Source organism: Amphiura filiformis, chromosome 1 (assembly GCF_039555335.1).
Source record: "Amphiura filiformis chromosome 1, Afil_fr2py, whole genome shotgun sequence".
NCBI classification, from domain to species: Eukaryota; Metazoa; Echinodermata; class Ophiuroidea; order Amphilepidida; family Amphiuridae; genus Amphiura; species Amphiura filiformis.
Genome location: NC_092628.1, coordinates 75,375,803 through 75,394,402, shown reverse-complemented (window position 1 = coordinate 75,394,402; position 18,600 = coordinate 75,375,803). Strand labels below are relative to the sequence as shown.

General features: G+C 37.2%; 2 protein-coding genes across 2 annotated transcripts in view; one reads left to right on the top strand and one right to left on the bottom strand.

Annotated features, from left to right (window-relative positions):
* The window catches only part of LOC140153427 (uncharacterized), a 250,788-nt gene extending 243,392 nt beyond the window's left edge, over positions 1–7,396 (bottom strand). The window contains 1 exon segment of the mRNA XM_072176184.1: positions 7,196–7,396. The gene's annotated coding sequence lies outside the window, so the exon portion shown is untranslated.
* Positions 7,397–13,055: 5,659 nt separating this feature from the next.
* Positions 13,056–18,463, top strand: LOC140153312 (zinc finger protein 711-like). The gene is made up of 2 exons (XM_072176041.1): positions 13,056–13,232; positions 16,873–18,463. Exon 2 carries the CDS (start codon positions 17,217–17,219, stop codon positions 18,219–18,221), a length of 1,005 nt encoding a protein of 334 aa, XP_072032142.1. The 5' UTR covers positions 13,056–13,232; positions 16,873–17,216; the 3' UTR covers positions 18,222–18,463.
* The last annotated feature ends 137 nt before the right edge of the window (positions 18,464–18,600 follow it).

The window sequence follows — 18,600 nt, the reverse complement described above, 5'->3', positions numbered from 1 at the left end:
TGATATACCAGATGTTATACTGGTTGTTAATGATTAATTGGCATTGTTCTGCATCACAGAGCTGCGTGGTTAATGTAGTCTATCGCTCTCTTTTGTTGATTAATTACCATTGTTATTGTTAAATAGTATTCTACTGGAGCAGATGAACCTTACTTTCACATGTCATATTGCTTTCTGATGAGTGTGTTTATGTTGTAGGCAGGCCTGGAAAATATGTTTATTTCTCGGCAAGAGAAATTTATTTCCCTCCAACTTGGCAGGATTTCCCACCAGTTCTTATGTATTTCTTTTTATCCAGAAAAGCAAAATTTCCTCTCAAATGACCAAATTTTCCCAGCAAGGAGATTGCCGAATTGCCTGGGTTTTTTTTTTCAGGCCTGGTTGTGGGTGTGTGTACGGGTGGTGCGTGTGTGTGCATCTGTCTGTCTGAACAGGGGGGAGGGGTACTCAAGAATACTGTGTTCACAAGCATGACCATTAAAAAAACCCAAAACAACACAAATGAACAGTGTATTTTTTTTGTCCAGGCAAGCATAAAAAAGGTTGTACAAAGAACTGATTTTCAAGACAAAGGGTGATTTTTTGGTTATGCTCAACTTGAAGGGATAATTTGTCAAAAAATTAGTAAATTCAGTTCAAAAGTGTAAATATTTTGTCCAAAAAAAACCTTTTGGGCCAAAATTTGTTGTAAAAGTTTGTAAGGCAGTAGTTTTTGCTGAGGAAGGATACACTTGTTTACCCATAGACACAAGAAATGAATATGAGACGCACCACTTAATTTGCCACACATATCAGCATCAAACCGAATCAAGAATTTATTTTCGCTTAATATTTCTACATAAACAAACAACGATAAGCATTATCAATTACATAAGTATATAAAGGTTCCAGCAAGCCACATACATGTAAACAAACATACAAACATAACAAATTGCCACGGAGCTGTGTGATGCTACGCAGATCTACCTAGGGAAATCCTTTAGTATTTTAAGGCAAACATAATTGCTAGGGTGCATTGTATAAAGAAGGTTGCTCAGCAGATAAAATATAAATACCGGTATATAATATAATTTATATAACCGACTGCCACGGACCTGTGTGATGTTACGCAGTTCTACCTAGGGAAATCCTTTGGCATTCTAAGGCAAACATAATTCTTTTTGATGAGGTATCTAAAAGTAATAATTATGCTAAAAAGCTAGGGTGAATTACTCTAAAAATTTGTAAGAGAATAGCTTCATACAAAAAACAAAGCAAATAAAGTTGCAAGAGCAAAAGCTAGGGTGAATTACTCTAAAAATTTGTAAGAGAATAGGTTCATACAAAAACAAAGCAGATAAAGTTGCAAGAGCAAAAGCTAGGGTGAATTACTCTAAAAATTTGTAAGGGAGCAGCTGCTTACAAATAACATCAAAAGCTAAGGTGCATTACAATACAATATATATATAAGTTTAGCAAAAGCTGGCAAATATGAAACAATGGCTGCCGAACCTTCAGAAATACATCAAATTAAGAAAATATGCAGAAAAAGCAGAGGGAATTACTCCCATTCACTATCATTGACGCTATATAGGCTAAAATACCCACCTACTCATAAACCATGCCATATTTAGCACTAACGCTAATGCTTTTGAAAAACATTGTAATTAGGCAAATTGTAACATGCAATGACTGGATCTCAAAAGAGATTCCTGGCCATCTTTGAATTAATGGCAACAAATTCGCAATTGTGGCTGCTCAACCACTGACTTTTAAGATTTGTGTTTACTGAACAACAAACATACTGCTTATGTTGAAATGCACAGAAAGGAACCAGCAGAAAGGTTGGTCCTCTTTTGAAACACTAAAACTCAATTTAAGACATGATGTGCCAATCAACTTTTCTTTTTCCAGCACATAAAATCATTACATATACTACTCATAGAAGTACATGCTAATCAAAGAACAGTTGCTGATTATTTTTTAAACCAATATTACGGTAATCAATATTATCAAACCATTTCGATAATGAAATAAATATTTCAGCTTAACAACATGTGTACTAAAATTATACTGTACTGTTTACCAAGTCTCAGAGACATTTACATGTACATGTACATCATTCCCAATTTAAAACACATCCAATTCCAATATGACCAAATAAAATAATACATGTACTTCTCATGGGAGAAGCACATGATACAGTCTATGAAAGGTTGTAGACTAATATTATATCAGAATTTCAAAATCTTTAAATGATTTTCAGCTTAATTATACCATATGTACACGATTTGTAGTTGTACTAAAAACTCAATCACTTACATGACCCCCCCATTGATCCACTTTCCTCATGGCAGATTGATGATTAACTTAGTGGACTAAAAGTATCATTTTAATTGTACATTTTTCGCTTAATATTCTAAGCTGTCTATATTACATGCATGAACAGTACCAACTAGTTTGATTTTTTAGCTTGGATTTATACCTTTACAAATGTATTTCAAATTACCTTCCCCCAGAGCAATACTCCACCCCTTCAAAGCTTTCCTCAACCTTACTTTCCTATTTAGGGAGTGGTGGGTGGGAAAATAAATTTCTCGATCCGAATTTGATGAAAGCTGAATGTGATATGAACCAAAAGCAAACCCGCATCAACATTAGGTCTACTCCCATTGGTTCATGGCTAGGCCATAACGGGCCTTACGATTGGGCGTGGTATGATGCACTCGTAAACCATAACAACAATAACCTCACGGTTCAAAACACAATGACCTTACATCAACAGTCATTACGGAAGCAACCATTTCTCTGCATGGGTAAACTGGTTTCTTCCAGACAAGCTTTCAGAAACGTTATTATGGTATGTTGTGAAAGAGTTCATGCATGTACCAATTAGCTAAGGTGTCAGTTCAATATTTTTGCTGATCAACCCCATGTTGACATTGTATTTTTTCCCCTTGTGAAACAAAATTTGATGAAAATCAGTATTTTTTATTTGAAACAAATTAAATGTACTTTTCACTTGTGTACAATGTAGAATGATCCAGCGTTGGAAATAGCTGGTATCGCGTAGCAAAATGCTACACAATTTAGTATTTAGTACATGTACTACACACTGTAGTATGTGAATATACCAAGAGAAAAGTAAAAAAGCAAATTTTGCTACGCATAAAAAATGCTTAATTCCAGCACTGGAATGATCTGGAATTAAGTATGAAATATCAAAATTTACAGGATAAACAGGATTTGTCAATACCAATATTGAAGCAGTATATCGGTACACAAAATTATAGCTAAAACCCACTCAAATGCATAGCAATCTGTCAATCACATCTGAAAAAGTGTGGTGCACAACTTTTTGGCAGAGCCCTTGAGGAGAAAAAAAGAAAAAAATAGGGATGGTGGTCCCAGATAGGTCATCCACAGATATTGGCACTACCGGTAGTGAACACTACACATAGTAAATATTCATGTGGAACATTATTTTTGCATATTTGTGCAATTTTTTTTCATTTTCAGCCAATTTGACATGACCTTTGACCTTTTGACCCTGAATACCACCCACCATTACATAGAAGCTCACGTAATGCAGCTTTGACTCAAGTTTGGATGCAAATGGATGTGAACTGTTTTCGTGTGAGAACAGATTTTGTATTTTCAGCCTATTTACAAGTTGACCTCAGATGACCTTTGACCTCAGATGTGACCTTGGACAGTACCATTACATGACAGCTTCCATAATGCAGTTTTGGCTTAAGCTTGGTTGCAATTGGATGTGAACTGTTCATGTGAAACTAGAATTTGTATTAACCCCAGACGGAGACAAAGAAACACACGGTCAACAAATGGAATGACAAAATCTGCGATCTCAGTAACCTAGCTCTGCAAAAAGGAACGTTCTCATTGGTCAAAAAATGATGCCAATCACGCTGCCTTGGAAACTCTCTGGAAATTACGATCTGACATGGCACGACCCGGAAGTGTCTTCCCCTTGGGGTCAAAAGTGTTGTCTAACTGTTTCACCTTAGAAAACTTCATTTTCAGCCTTTTTATAAGTTGACCTTAAATGGCCTTTGACCTCAGTATGTGACCTTGAATACCACCATTACATGCAAGCTTGCCAAGTTCCCATAATGCAGATATACATACAGATTTGGCTCAACTTTGGTTGCAATCGGGTGTAAACTGTTCATATGAGACCGTATATTGAATTTTCAGCCTATTTACAAGTTAACCTCAAATGACCTTTGACCTCAGTATATGACCTTGAACACCACCAACAGATGAGGGTTCCCATAGTGCAGCTATGACCAAAGTACAATAGGATTTGAACTGTTCATATGAGACCAAAAAGCCACACTGACAGACTGACACATGACTTGTGATGCCATTTAGGTCTTTTCCTTCGGACAACCTAAAAAAGGCCTAAACCTGCACCAAACTGTACCTTGCCCCAAGATACAAAACAATGCATGTATTGAATTCCTCTCCCCAACCTTGCCCCCTGTCTACAGTCTAGCTCTATCTCCTTCAGTGGTGTACGTGCAAGATTTCATAACAGGGCAAGGGGCCAGCAGGTTCTTGAATCCCCAATTGACTTGTCTTCACTCAAATCAATCCAAAAATTACCTGCCTCTAGCATCTCAAGCAGGCTCCCGAAATGATTTTATTCCTCCAATTGCTCCGATCCATTCTTTCTGACCCCTAACCACCCTGCTCAAACTGATTGACAAAGATGGAAGGTCTGTGTGCCCTTTCCCTCTCTCCTAGCTCCTCTTCAACTCTTTGATTACCCAGGGGTGCACCCATAGAAAAAACATCTGTGTCTGTTCCTTAGTGTCACAAGGTGCCTTTCTGCATGGATCCAGGGGCAGAGCTTTGGTGAGGGGAGACCCAGGAAAATCCTGGGTTTTAGGTCTTTTTTAAACCACTTTGGTGCTAACTGAAACAATTAGCTTTTGCCACCCCTCCTGGGTTATTGCACTCCACTCCCTTTGCCCAAGCATACATCCATATAATGAAGCAAACAAATGGGAAACATGAAAGCAACCCAAAGCCAATGCCTTAGTGGTGTTAGAAACTGGAATCAGTTAAACCTTTCTCGTTACCCAAAAGGCTAGAGCAAAATATTGTCCCATCCAAAAAGGATTGTCAAGATGCAAGTCTTATGAAATGGCATTTCCTGAAAGACGTAAAAGTTTGTCGAAATTAGCCTACTTGGGCCAGCTTGGCGTAGACCGGGGATAGGGGTAGCGCGAGCCTTTAACCCTCTCCTATTATGGGTCGTTGTCAAGTTCCTACGAGAAGATCATTTAAAACAAACAAACAAATAAAGATATTCAGATGAAGGTAGGATTACTCGGGTAGGATATAAGAGTGGGCATCGCCAGGGTTTTCCATGTTGCGATATTGCGTCAAAATAAATTGTAAGATGCTAGGAAACTCGAACGCTGTCCACGTTCTGCCTGATTATCACACAATTTTTGACAAAACTAATACCGGATACAGTGTAATTGGATTTAATAAATGGGGTATGGGCAAAAAGTACCGTACTAGGTTAGAGGCAACCTGGAGAGGGGAATCACAGCGGCAGGTAGTGACTGGGCTGCCGAGTGCGAATATATACATGTATTTATTTTGGAAGGTTCATGTTTGTTTGAAATTTTGGGACGTTTTTCCAAAATTTGATATTTTTGCTAATATTGCAAATTTAATATATTCCGGTATTTCAAAAAAGTGACATGCCAAAAACAAATCTTTGGGCAGTACTTTGTACCTACGTTACCATTCGCTTGCGGCTTTGGTGATTTACTGACATTTTATATTTTTTACTGCAATTTGAGCATTTTCAATGTGTTTTAATTAAGCTTACCATGAAATTAACATGACATTCTCCTTTTAAAAGTTATGCCTGCTCATCTGCTTTTGCGGGCAACAGAATGCAGAATTCAAATCAGGATCTTTACGATCAAAAAGATAAAATTACAACTTCGGACATATTGGCAATTTCAATAAATTGGCAAACAATACAGAATTATAGAAATAGAACATTCAACGTCAACTTGTCAAAATATTGAAGAAATGTGCTCCCAAAGTGCTCAATACAATTCGCATTCAAAACGTGGGAAACTGAAATTCAAAGTGCATGATTAATCCAGACCAGTTTCCTGCTTGTTTATCGAATGTTAAAAGGGCATTTCGTGATCCACAGCATCATCCCCCCACTTTTCTCAAAAAAAGTTGACATTTTTACCTCTGGCTACATAATGTTCATGTACAAAAAATTTCTTGCAGATTAATTCGTTCAGCAAAGATATTGTGAAATTAGAATTTCATTCTGGACATGTCTATTATGGAGCAGTGTAACTTAGGCCCTGTGCCCTTTGCACTTGATTATTAGTTTCCTGTTAAAGATTTTGAAAAAGGGACGAGGTGACTTTTAATTAAATTATCTTTTATTTTCTTTATTTAGTTTGAACTATTACAAGCAATTATTGACTCGTTTTGACTAGAGCGGGCATTTAATTATTTCACAACAATTAAATATTTGATTTCATAAATAAGTGAAGGTGGAGCCGTACTCTTTGTTCATTCATCATTATTGTTGATATTATAATATTAAAGTCAAAAAATGGCAAGTAGAAGTAGTCGAAAGTTATTTTAAAGGAGAAAATTAGAAATCAAAATAAAATAATTAATTATTTTGAGATTTTCAATTTAAGGATGCGGGCAGTAAACAGGAAACTAATATCTAATAATCAAGTGCGAAGGGCCTAATCATGCATAACTTGCAAGTTTATAGTTACGCAAAATCGGAATTAACTGAAATTTTGGGAATAAGCTTTTTTCGTGGATATCTACTGAAAAATGTCATAAAAAGAGGATGCTACTTGCTAGGATCACAAAACACTCCTTTAAGCAGTATCTAGCTAGAAGAAGTATGGTTTGGTACCGTTAATGGCGTTTTTATAAACAATAATAAAGAGGCGGGTATGGAAGCTAGCCGAGGCGATGACTGTCATGTGCCTCAAATTAATGTCAAAAGCTATTTGAATATTTTGATTTGTTTTACCAGAAATACAATGTACAAAACTGTTGCATCAATTCTGTGACCACGGCAGCATACCCACAATACAGTACGCAATTCAACCAACCTGTGTGTTGTGTATGCTATGCGGTTTATTTATTCAGTATACCTTTTGTATGGTGTACTCACCGTGATTTCGCAACCAAATTCCAACTTGTAGAATCCAGTTATAACTCCAACTTTATCCCTGCTTAATGTCCAAGCTCGATCCCAACAAGATCCTAGTACACTATCAAAGAGGCAAACACGACAAAATCCAAAATTCTGGTAATTCTACAAGTAATGAAGGTGGCCTCCTCGTCAAATCTTCTCAGCTGCCTTGTCGGCTGGTCAAAGGTCAATCAATTTTCTCGACAGGTGGATTGAAATGTCGCCCTCTTTTGATGTATTTATTTTTGAATCAACTTTAATTGAAATTTTAATTTACAAAATTATGAGGGCGTTGGTGAATGGGAGTTGAAGTCCCTGCCTGAAGTTAGGCCCTGGCCCGGGAGCCCTGGGCACATGATTCAGTGATATCATGCATTATTATGTTAAACTCTTCACAAATTAATAGAATCTATTCAAATTTGAGAGACATAACAGATTTCCCAGGCAGATTTTTCTTCAAAATTAACAGATTTCTTATCAAAATGAATCGGATTTTCTCATCAAAATCATCATTCGGAAACTCATGAATTTGCCCAGGAAAATTTGCTAAGATTGACTTGTCATTTAAAAAATGAATTATAGATTCTAGTCAAAAATAAAAAGGTGTTTTTTTTTTAAATAAAAAAATTACCAATTTAGGGAGCTATAACAGAACCTTTTCAAATTGAAATGGATAATCTTGTCAAATCTTGTTGGAGATCTTTTCAATTTAAATAATATAGGCCTATAGTTACTTGTTAAAGTAAAACGTACTCATTCATTGTTAAGATTATATGGGTAGGGACTAGAAAAGTTAGAAAAGAGCCTGGTTTTGCTTCCAAGTTGTGAATTTATGTTTTACAAAAAAAAATATATGTTTCCAATTGCTAAAACTGGTGAAAACACCGATACTTTGAAAATAATGAATTATTTTGGCATTTTTGAAAATTTGACGCGGGTGTTTTTGGTTTCCAAAAAGTGACGCGGGCGGGGGACAATAAACTCGGACGCGCCTTATGCCAAAAATTAAATGGTAATTTTAATGACTTATACTTCACTTTTCAGCAACTGTAATATAATTATACAATTTTTTTTAACACTTTCGCTGGGATCACTGAATAGGCATAATACGCATGACTGTTTAAAGCACGTTTTCAAATAGCACTATACATTAAAGCCATAATGTACGATCTTATAATATGAAATTGGTTTTCAACCTGATTTTTTTGGTATATTTGTGACCCATCACATCAAAACAGACCAGTTCGCGGCAGAAATGAAATGGAGATTTAAACACTAGGATAAACTGCTGGTTTTTAGCTTTAAAATGACACCTTACTTATTGTAATCAGACAGTAAAACAAGCTCAAATTTCTTGTTATTTTTTCATTTTCTTTCATTATTATCTGCTAATGAAGCCAGCCGCGAAGTGGTTGGTTTTGATGTGATGGGTCACATTTGTAATGTTTACACATGTCCCAATTTGCACCTAAATGGAATCAGCCAAATTTGTTGTGTTGATAGGTCAACCAGAGAAGATGAGAAGAAACCTTCTCTGGGTCAACAGAGCAAAGTTCGACATAAAGTCATGTGTCCTCCTATCATCTGCATGTAAACGGCCAAAATAACCAGCAGGGTTTCTTTCACTTTACCTTGTTATTTCAGCTCAAAATGGACAGAAACCCTTCCCGATAATTATTACTAGTATCATTTCAGCATTTTGAGTATATATGTGACGTGTCATGTCAAAAGGAGACACTTTTGTGCAGGATCGTAAATGGAGAAATAACCAAAAGTCTGCCCGGGGTGATTTTTTCACAATTTGGGTTTGTTGCGAATTTGTGATGTTATTAATGTTAAAAATATTGTCTGATAGGAATATAACTGGCATCTTGTATTTTTGTAGACATTTTTCAAGGTAATTCCTACTCTCAACATTGTCAATAATATTTCTAAAAGCCGATATCTCAATTTCCAATTTTGTAATACCATAACTTACGAACTCAATATCTTTGCTTAGGAATGTCCGATTTAATTGGGAAAAACAGCGTTGTGGAACAAAATATCTCTATATTTAAGATATGTAAAAACCTCAAAAACCCCAAAAGTGTCTCCTTTTGACATGACACATCACATATATATATAACAAATGTAAAATTTGAAGGAAATCGTACATAAGGCTTTGGAGGATCCGGGTCTGCATTTTTAATATTAGTTGTGGGCCTTTTTGGGACGACCTGTATCATGAGCAATGCTAATTTTGTTTTAATGCTCAGCATCGTGTTCTTTATGGGTACCGGGTGCTTTTTTTTTTTTTTTTTTTGCCATTTTTTCCCTTTATATCATCTCCTCTCGTTCTCTTTCACTCACCCACTCGCACTCGGTGCCGCGCTTTCTGCTTTGTAGGGCCTATAATGAACGTAAAATAGTTCTTCAAAATTTATACCAAGTAAAATGCTTGGGTACATCTACGATCTACATAATGCTGAAAATGAAATGCTATCTTTTGATTCTGATATTGTCGACCATTTTTCAACCCCCCCCCTTAACACCCCCCCCCCCCCACACACACGTCGCATTAAAAAATTAGTGCTGGCTACTACACTGGTATGAGCATGGACGACAACACCCATCTCGTTTTTTTCATCCATGAATGCTATCTACCAAAGATGACCTCATCAATGTGTGCTATCTACCTAAGATGACTTCATCAATGGGTGCTATCTACCAAAGATGACCTCATCAATGTGTGCTATCTACCTAAGATGACTTCATCAATGGATGCTAGATCTACTTAAGATGACTACATCAATGGGTGTTATCTACCTAAGATGACTTCATCAAAATGGGTGCTATCTACCTGAGATGGCTTCATCAATGGGTGCTATCTATCTAAGATGACTATACCAATGGGTGATATCTACCTAAGATGACTTCATCAGTGGGTGATAGCCTATCTCCCTAAGATGACTTCATCAGTGGGTGCTATCTACCTAAGATGACTTCATCAATGGGTGATATCTACCTAAGATGACTCTACCTAAGCATGCTAAGATGACTTCATCAATGGGTGCTATCTACGTAAGATGACTTCATCAATGGATGCTATATACCTAAGATGACTTCATCAATGGGTGCTATCTACCTAAGATGACTTCATCAATGGGTGCTATGATGCTATCTACCTAAGATGACTTCATCAATGGGCGATATCTACCTAAAATGACTTCAGCAATGGGTGCTATATACCTAAGATGACTTCATCAATGGGCGATATCTACCTAAAATGACTTCAGCAATGGGTGCTATATACCTAAGATGACTTCATCAATGGGTGATATCTACATGTATATATACCTAAGATGATTTCATCAATGGGTGATATCTATATCTACCTAAGATGACTCCATCAATGGGTGCTATCTACCTAAGATGACTTCATCAATGGGTGCTCTCTACCTAAGATGACTTCATCAAGTAGCGTAGCCTGCGGGGTGGCAGGGGTGCAGACTGCCCCCTCGGACACCTAAAATGGGGAAGGGAAGGAAGGGAGGGAAAAAGAAAAGGGAGGAGAGGGAGAGTAAAAATAGGGATGATACTGACATTTGCCACCCTGGATTGACAATGCTGGCTACGCGCCTGACTTCATCAATGCCATGGGTGCTATCTACCTAAGATGACTTCATCAATGGGTGCTATTTACCTAAGATGACTTCATCAACGGGCGATATCTACCTAAAATGACTTCAGCAATGGGTGCTATATACCTAAGATGACTTCATCAATGGGTTATATCTATATATACCTAAGATGACTTCATCAATGGGTGATAATCTCTACCTAAGATGACTTCATCAATGGGTGATATCTATATCTACCTAAGATGACTTCATCAATGGGTGCTATCTACCTAAGATGACTTCATCAATGGGTGCTCTAGAAGATGATTTCATCAAGTAGCGTAGCCTGCGGGGTGGCAGGGGGTGCAGACTGCCTCGGACACCTAAAATGGGGAAGGGAAGGAAGGGAGGGAAAAAGAAAAGGGAAAGGGAGGAGAGGGAGAGTAAAAATAGGGATGACATATCAAAATCTTTCTATGTGAAAAGTAACATGTTTTTTACCCAAAATAATATTCACTACACAATGAAAAGCAATAGTGACCTTGATGAACGCGAGCTATGTGAGTCATGCTAAAAATAGATCGTATAGTCTACGCAAAGTCTACGCTTGGTCGTATTTCACGTAATGCGAATTATGCTGTGCCATATAGGCTGTGACTAAGACTGGCAGACCCAGCGAGTTATCGAAGGGACTAGAATTGACTTCTGATTAGGGGTACCCATAGTTTTTTGTATGCGGCGAGACTAAATTCAGGTCTATCATAACCATTTTTAGATGACCATTAGGGAAAATGTCTATACAGTCGATTAACCCGAGAACATTTTTAATAACGTGGCGCTATTTCGTAGAGTGACTGTTGGAACAGGGCAGGTTTGACAGGAAAACCCAGAAAAACTTGATCTCACGCAGGGAAAGGAACAAAATGAGTGAAAAGATGGAATAAATAACAATTCAGGCGGGTTTATGGAAGCACCTACAGCTTCAAAAAAATAATTTTAGGGTTAAAGAATATCTCAAGGTAATATAAACGTTAAACGTGGGTATAGAATTCTGAGTTCACTAGTTCGAAATTGACGGCGATTTAAAGAAAAATTTGGTCATTTTTAGCCAGTTTTCTGTTGCGTTTTGAATGGCCAAGTCTGCCGTGAATTCACTGATTCTGAAATGTTACTAAAGGTTTTGATATGTACTGACATTTGCCACCCCAGATTGACAATGCTGGCTACGCGCCTGACTTCCTCAATGGGTGCTATCTACCTAAGATGACTTCATCAATGGGTGCTATCTACCTAAGATGACTTCATCAATGGGTGCTATGCAGCTATCTACCTAAGATGACTTCATCAATGGGTGCTATATCCCTAAGATGACTTTATCAATGGACGCTATTTACCTAAGGGAACAAACCAAAAGATTGATGACGTCCTATAAAACTAGTTTCGTTTAGGGGGGCCGGGAGGGGTAAAAATACTCGATTACTTTTGTAAAAAAACATCGGTCTGGAGAATGTGTCATTATTATTATTATATTAAAATTTTCAACATTTCATGAGGGGGGTCGGCTGAGAAATGAAACTAGTTACGTTTATAGGACGTCATTGATCTTTTGGTTTGTTCCCTAAAATGACTTCATCAATGGATTATATCTAATGCATGATATCTACCTGTGACTTCATCAATCGATAACTACCGGTACCTAACATGACTTCATCAATGGATGCTGTCTACCTTATTAGATGACTTCATGAATCTATACCTAAGATACATTCCTAAATGTTTTCAATTTACGGACCGTTCACAAGCACTTGTTACTCTTGTTAGGGGGGCTTATGCAAAAGGAGGCCCTGAAAATTTGGACCCTCCTAAGGGCCCTGAAAACAATGACCACAAATTTTCCTGGAAAAATTAAGTTTATATGCTTTTCTATGGGGTTGACCCATAATTTTCATGTCAAAAGGGGGGGCCCTGAAATTTTCGAGGTCTGTAAAGGGGGGCCCCGAAAAATTTCGCGATGAAATTTTTTTTGCATCAGGCCCCCCCCCTTACAAGTGTTTGTGAACGGTCCCTTTTTTTAATAGTTATCTATTAATTATGCATATTACAATGTATTTCAAATGGTGGAGTCACTTTATACATAGACCATTTAATGGTCTATGCTTTATAAAAGGTAAACTTCTTCTTTCGTTTATATTTTTAGTGGTGTGCGCCCGCATTTTATATTAAAAGACAACGGGCTGTGATTAACTGCTAAATTTGCGAATTTCGCGAAATTACATTTTACCCAAATTTTCATAATCTTTCAGCCAATTCTACTTTAAAATTTACGAGCAAAATGTGGTATTTAATACTGCTAAAATATTAAAGTATGTAACGGATACAGCCGTCAAGATCCACTGATTTGATGGATTAGAGCCGAGGTAAGCTTATAAAAATGTTTCTGTTACCATGTTAACAAGCGGCTAGGGGACGCAGGGGTAACCTTGTCAATCAAATACTTCATCTATTGTGTTCAATACTTAATCCGATAAGTGATCGATGTGTATCGATAAAAGTAAGATCAAGATCATGGAATTAAGCTACGGCGGCGCACTTTAATACTTTACGAGGTGATTCAGCCAGGTACCTGGATTCAGCACTCAACAACAAGTTGTCATGACTTAATGTATTCTTTATGATTACGATAAAAAAATAATAATAACAATATAAACAAAATATGATAATATTATAAGAATATAAGGTATATAAGTTGTTTTTTATTAAAGAAATTAAAACATTTTTTTATCATTATTATAGGCCTAAATATGAATTTGTAACGTTATAGGCCTACATTAAATATCCGCACGAACAGCCTGAATATAGCTTGTCATAAAATGTAGGCCTAACTGTGTTTCCATACAAAACGTTTTAAAATGTTTTCATGACATTTATTTAACCCGACATTTAATGTTATTAAAACGTTTTTACCAAAACCAAAACCCCAAAATGTTTTGTGTTGGCCAGGATGGCCTTTCAGACCATCACATTAAAATACAGATTACTTAGTGATGATTTTTCATTATTATTATAAATTTTTATTTCATTTCAAATTGTAATATTTTATAATAATATTTAACTTTTATTCCATGCAGATTTATGCGCACACATTAAACTTTGTCAATTTCGCACAGTGGTCCTCTGGGGATAATTGCTAGTATTGATTGGATTGATCATGGATATAAACGTATTGGTGATGTCACAAGCTTAACTTTGGTGGACAATAGAATAACCATTGATTGACAAGGTTACCCCTGCGTCCCCTAGCCGCTTGTCCATGTTACAATTCGCTGCTCTGTCGTAGTGCACGTTACAATATGACCGTTGCTAGGCCAACTGGATCACGCTTTCTTTGTTACGAACCACTGATCACAACACAAAGCCTATGGCATATCAAAATTCGGAACTGGTGTATGAGCCCAGGCTTGGAGCAGTAACCAATGGTTACTAACGTGCACTACGTCTATGACAGCGAATTCCGATTTAGTCGTACTGTAGTATAAGTAAGCTAGTATAGGCATACTTTATTAGTTTTCGGTAAGGTTCTTCAGTCAATTTGGTACGGAAGTGGTGTTCTGACAGTACCGATTACGCTCACTTTTCTATTCAGCGAGGATGACAATTTTGACCTCCTCTCATCTGTTTACAAACAGAAAGGTAGACAAAAAAAACCTGTCAAAACTGTTCCGCTTGTCCAAAAACTATCAGAAGGATGGTCCACAATAGAGTGATTCATGCAGCATGAATAGGGCGATAAAAAAAACTGTGAAGTAGGACTATATGTGCTTCTTTTGTCCAATTTGCCATCAAGATTTCGAATGGAAATAGTTCAGACCCAGAACACGATCATGTCAGAAATTAATATTTTGTTCTGGGACTGATTATTCGGACTATGAGTGTCAGTGTCAGTGAACACATCGATAGGGCTGTGATTCATGCTTCCACATAAAGGCTTTTTATAATACCAGACACTTTTGTCCTTCCAAGAATATTATTCCCAGGAGAGCATTAAATAGGTCTTCTGGAGCCTTCAAGGAGAGCTGTTTAGAGCATTTACAAAAGAATGCAAGGAGAGAATGGACAACTAAGGAGAGCTAAAAATCACTCTCCTATCAGATTTAATGAGAGCAGTAAAGAGGCAGTCCCTGGTAGTTTTTCTGAAATCTCACCGATGCAAACAAGTATTCACTGTTTTTATACTACATGCGAAAAAAATTATGATTCATGAAAAGACCAAAACTATTTCTCTAAAATATATGAAGCAGTACAGAATATAAATTTTTATATTATTTTTTCCACACCTTGCACTGCTTGGCATGTGCAGGAGATTGGTAGTGTATGTGCAGTGTCTTGTGGTTCCGAAGTATATATAGTCATCATCACTTTGCACACTAGGTGACAGAATTAAATTCTAAAAGAGAACAGGAACCATCCCTGATTCTGATCTGCAATAAATCCTAGATTCCAGGGTCAGGCAGTTTACCGTACCGTTCATATATAAATCCTGTGCGATAATACTCATGTATACACATTGAGGTACAGCACATTTGAGAATTTTCAGGCTTTTGCCTGAATTCAGGCAGTTTTGTTGTCCAAATTTACGCATTTTTATTTTTATTCAGCCTGTTTTGGGCCTTTTAATTCACACATTTTTGCAGGCAGTTTTCAAAAATGCCATTCCCATGCCTGATTTTTAGAAATATGAAGTGAGAGCAGTCGGAGTACCAGGCATGAAAGACTGCAGTAAGCAAATAAATCTCAATCCTTATTCCCCCAGGGGTAAAAGAACCCAAAGAGAAAGCTGAAGAACTTAACAACAATTGCACCAATTCTGTACAATGTCTTGATTAAAGGGGGGTAACCCTATTGGTTTTGGATATGGATTGTCTTTAAAATTACATAATAATATCAAATATTGCCCCTTTATGCTACTTTGTGAGAAAACGAGAGCATTTTCAGCGTAAATGTGAATAAATAGCCAAATTTGCAATCCAATACCTTGGTATACGTGAATTGCATTATGGGCAGGCAAGCAACAACAACAATTCCCGTTCGTATGACGACAATGCTGTACAATGCCCGGCCCGTATTGAACGGAAAATATTTGTTTTTTTCGTTCCATTTCAGAAAAAAAGGAAACAAAATATATTTCCCTTGCAATATGTACATTTCAAATGAATATAAAAAAGTTTGGGTTAAAAATGGAGAGGAAAAAAAACTTCAGATACCGGATTTTGAACCGGGTACCTTTCGGGTAAAACACAACGCGCTAGTCGATTGAGCTAAATCACCCACCTCGTCCATCTTGGAAATGTGGGTACCTTTCGGGTGAAACACAACGCGCGAGTCGATTGAGCTAAATCGCCCACCTCGTCCCATCTTGGAAATGTATAATTATATACGGCGTGCATCGTCTCCTCAGCAGTTAGTGTGGTTCGCTTTTTTCACAGAATGTGTATGACGCGAAACCAAAGTAGCTATTGAGGAGACTGATGATTCGCAATAATTCCGCTCCCACAATTCCGACGAAGTTTTAGTATTTACAAACTGGTATACCTGTAAAAACCGCTGTGATTCATGATTTCTCCGAAATACATCGACTTGGAGCGTCAAATTTCAGGATAGTAATGAGAAAATAGTATCTATCATATGATACCAAAACCTCATCAACAATGAAAAATATCGGGGGGATGATGCTGTCGATCGGGTCACGGACCTTTAATATTTCTCTATCATTGTGAAGCAGTACAGAATGTTTGGTTTCACAAAGATCATAAATTTGATGCTTCACAGTGAAGCATATTGTTTATTGCATGTCCGTCCATCTGTCCATACCTCCGGATGCTGTTACCTCTTGGATAGGTGGTGAAATGGGTGGGAACTGAAGGCTTGGGACATGTGCTTCCCCGGGTTTTGTTGAAGGATGAACTTTAAGTTGTGAAATCACCTTATTGGCAAAATGTTTGCAACAAACTTTTGTTATGCCTAAATAGTAACATTTTGTTGTTGATTTAATTCTTTCAGATACATCACATGTAAAGTGCACACCATGGAATCAAAATCTGCATCTGCCTACCAACTAACCTCAAGTAACACAAGGAACGCAAGACAATTATTACATCTATTTGCTTGTTCCTACTGTGGGGCAATTTTACCATCCCATGATACCCAAAGGAGACATGTTGTTAGACATCGAAAGAAATACCTGCATACCGCTTTAGTCAACTATGGAACACTGGCTGAGAAATCTCACCGCTGTAAACAGTTGATAAAAGTTTTAAAGTTATTTTGCGATGTTGCTTGTTACAAAATCTCTAGCAAAGACTATTGCCTTGAATGCTACAGATATGTAGCAATATTAGATCACCATGTCAGAACACATAACAATGAGACTGAGAAAAAACAGCAGCAGTGAGGAAGAATTGCCTCAGTCAAAGTACTGTCAGGTATGCTACAACCTAGCAGCTTTTCTAAATCATCATCTTGGTATTCACATCAAGAAACCTGTTGATTCAAAGAAGAAGTTGAAGTGCTGTTATTGTGAAAAATATTTTACGTATAGCTGCGAGTTGACTCGTCATGTTAGAAGTCACACAGGAGAGAAACCATATGCATGTGATGTGTGTGGCAAGCGCTTTGCTCGAAGTAGTTACTTCAAAGGTCATATCAGAACTCATAGGAAAGAAAACACTGATGGTAATAGCTTTACTATGTCGGAGAAAAGTGAAAGTATCCAAAGTGACATGTCAACTCACAGTAAAGAGAAAGATGATACGTTATTTGAGTGCAAGTATTGTGGAAGAATCTTTGCTCAACAGAGCGACCTGAGAATCCATATTCGAACTCACACCAATGAGAAACCTTTCCAATGTGAACTTTGTGACCAGGGTTTCCGAAGAGGAAATCGTCTCAAAGAACACATGGCATCCATTCATGCTCTCTGGAGGCCTTTTACCTGTGGAGTGTGCCAGAAAGACTTTGCCCGTAGTGGTGATCTTACTAAGCACATGAGTAGTCACACTGTAACGAGGCGGACATTTCAATGTGATGTTTGTCAGAAAAACTTCTCCAAAAGAAGCATTCTGCGTAAGCATCTCGTGTGTCACACTCAAGAGAAGCCATTCAAGTGTGATTACTGTGACAAGTGTTTTGCACGAAATAGCGAAAAAAAGATTCACACAAGGGTCCACACCAAAGAGAAACCCTACAAGTGTGAGATATGTCAGAAAGCGTTTTCTGACAGAAGCACACATATTAGACATGTGAAAACGCATTCTGATGAGAAACCTTATTTGTGTGAATATTGCGCAAAAACCTTTAGGCAAAAATATAATCTAAATTGTCACATAAGTAAGTTACATCCACAGGAGTGAAAATTGTGAAAATTGGAAAAAAAAAGTTGTGCGGTTATGGAATTGATTTATTAAGTCATTTCTGCATCCTTATATACAATCAAGCTAATAAGAAACAAAAATCTACCAACTCAAGAATATCCAAGTGACACAAACCAACATACTTTTTCTGATTGTGATCATTTTATTCTAATTAAATTTGTTTACAAAATATTACATGATTGTGTTTGTTGTGTAATGTTCTGCTAAATTCAGGGCACTATTAAATTGCAACCCAATCTGCACAAAGACAGACACAAATGGAGGCTTGTCACAAGATTGGCTGCAACCCACCCCCATGATGAGGATGGTACCCGATTGATTGATTGTATGCTCTAACGTACAGATCTAAGGTTGGTGT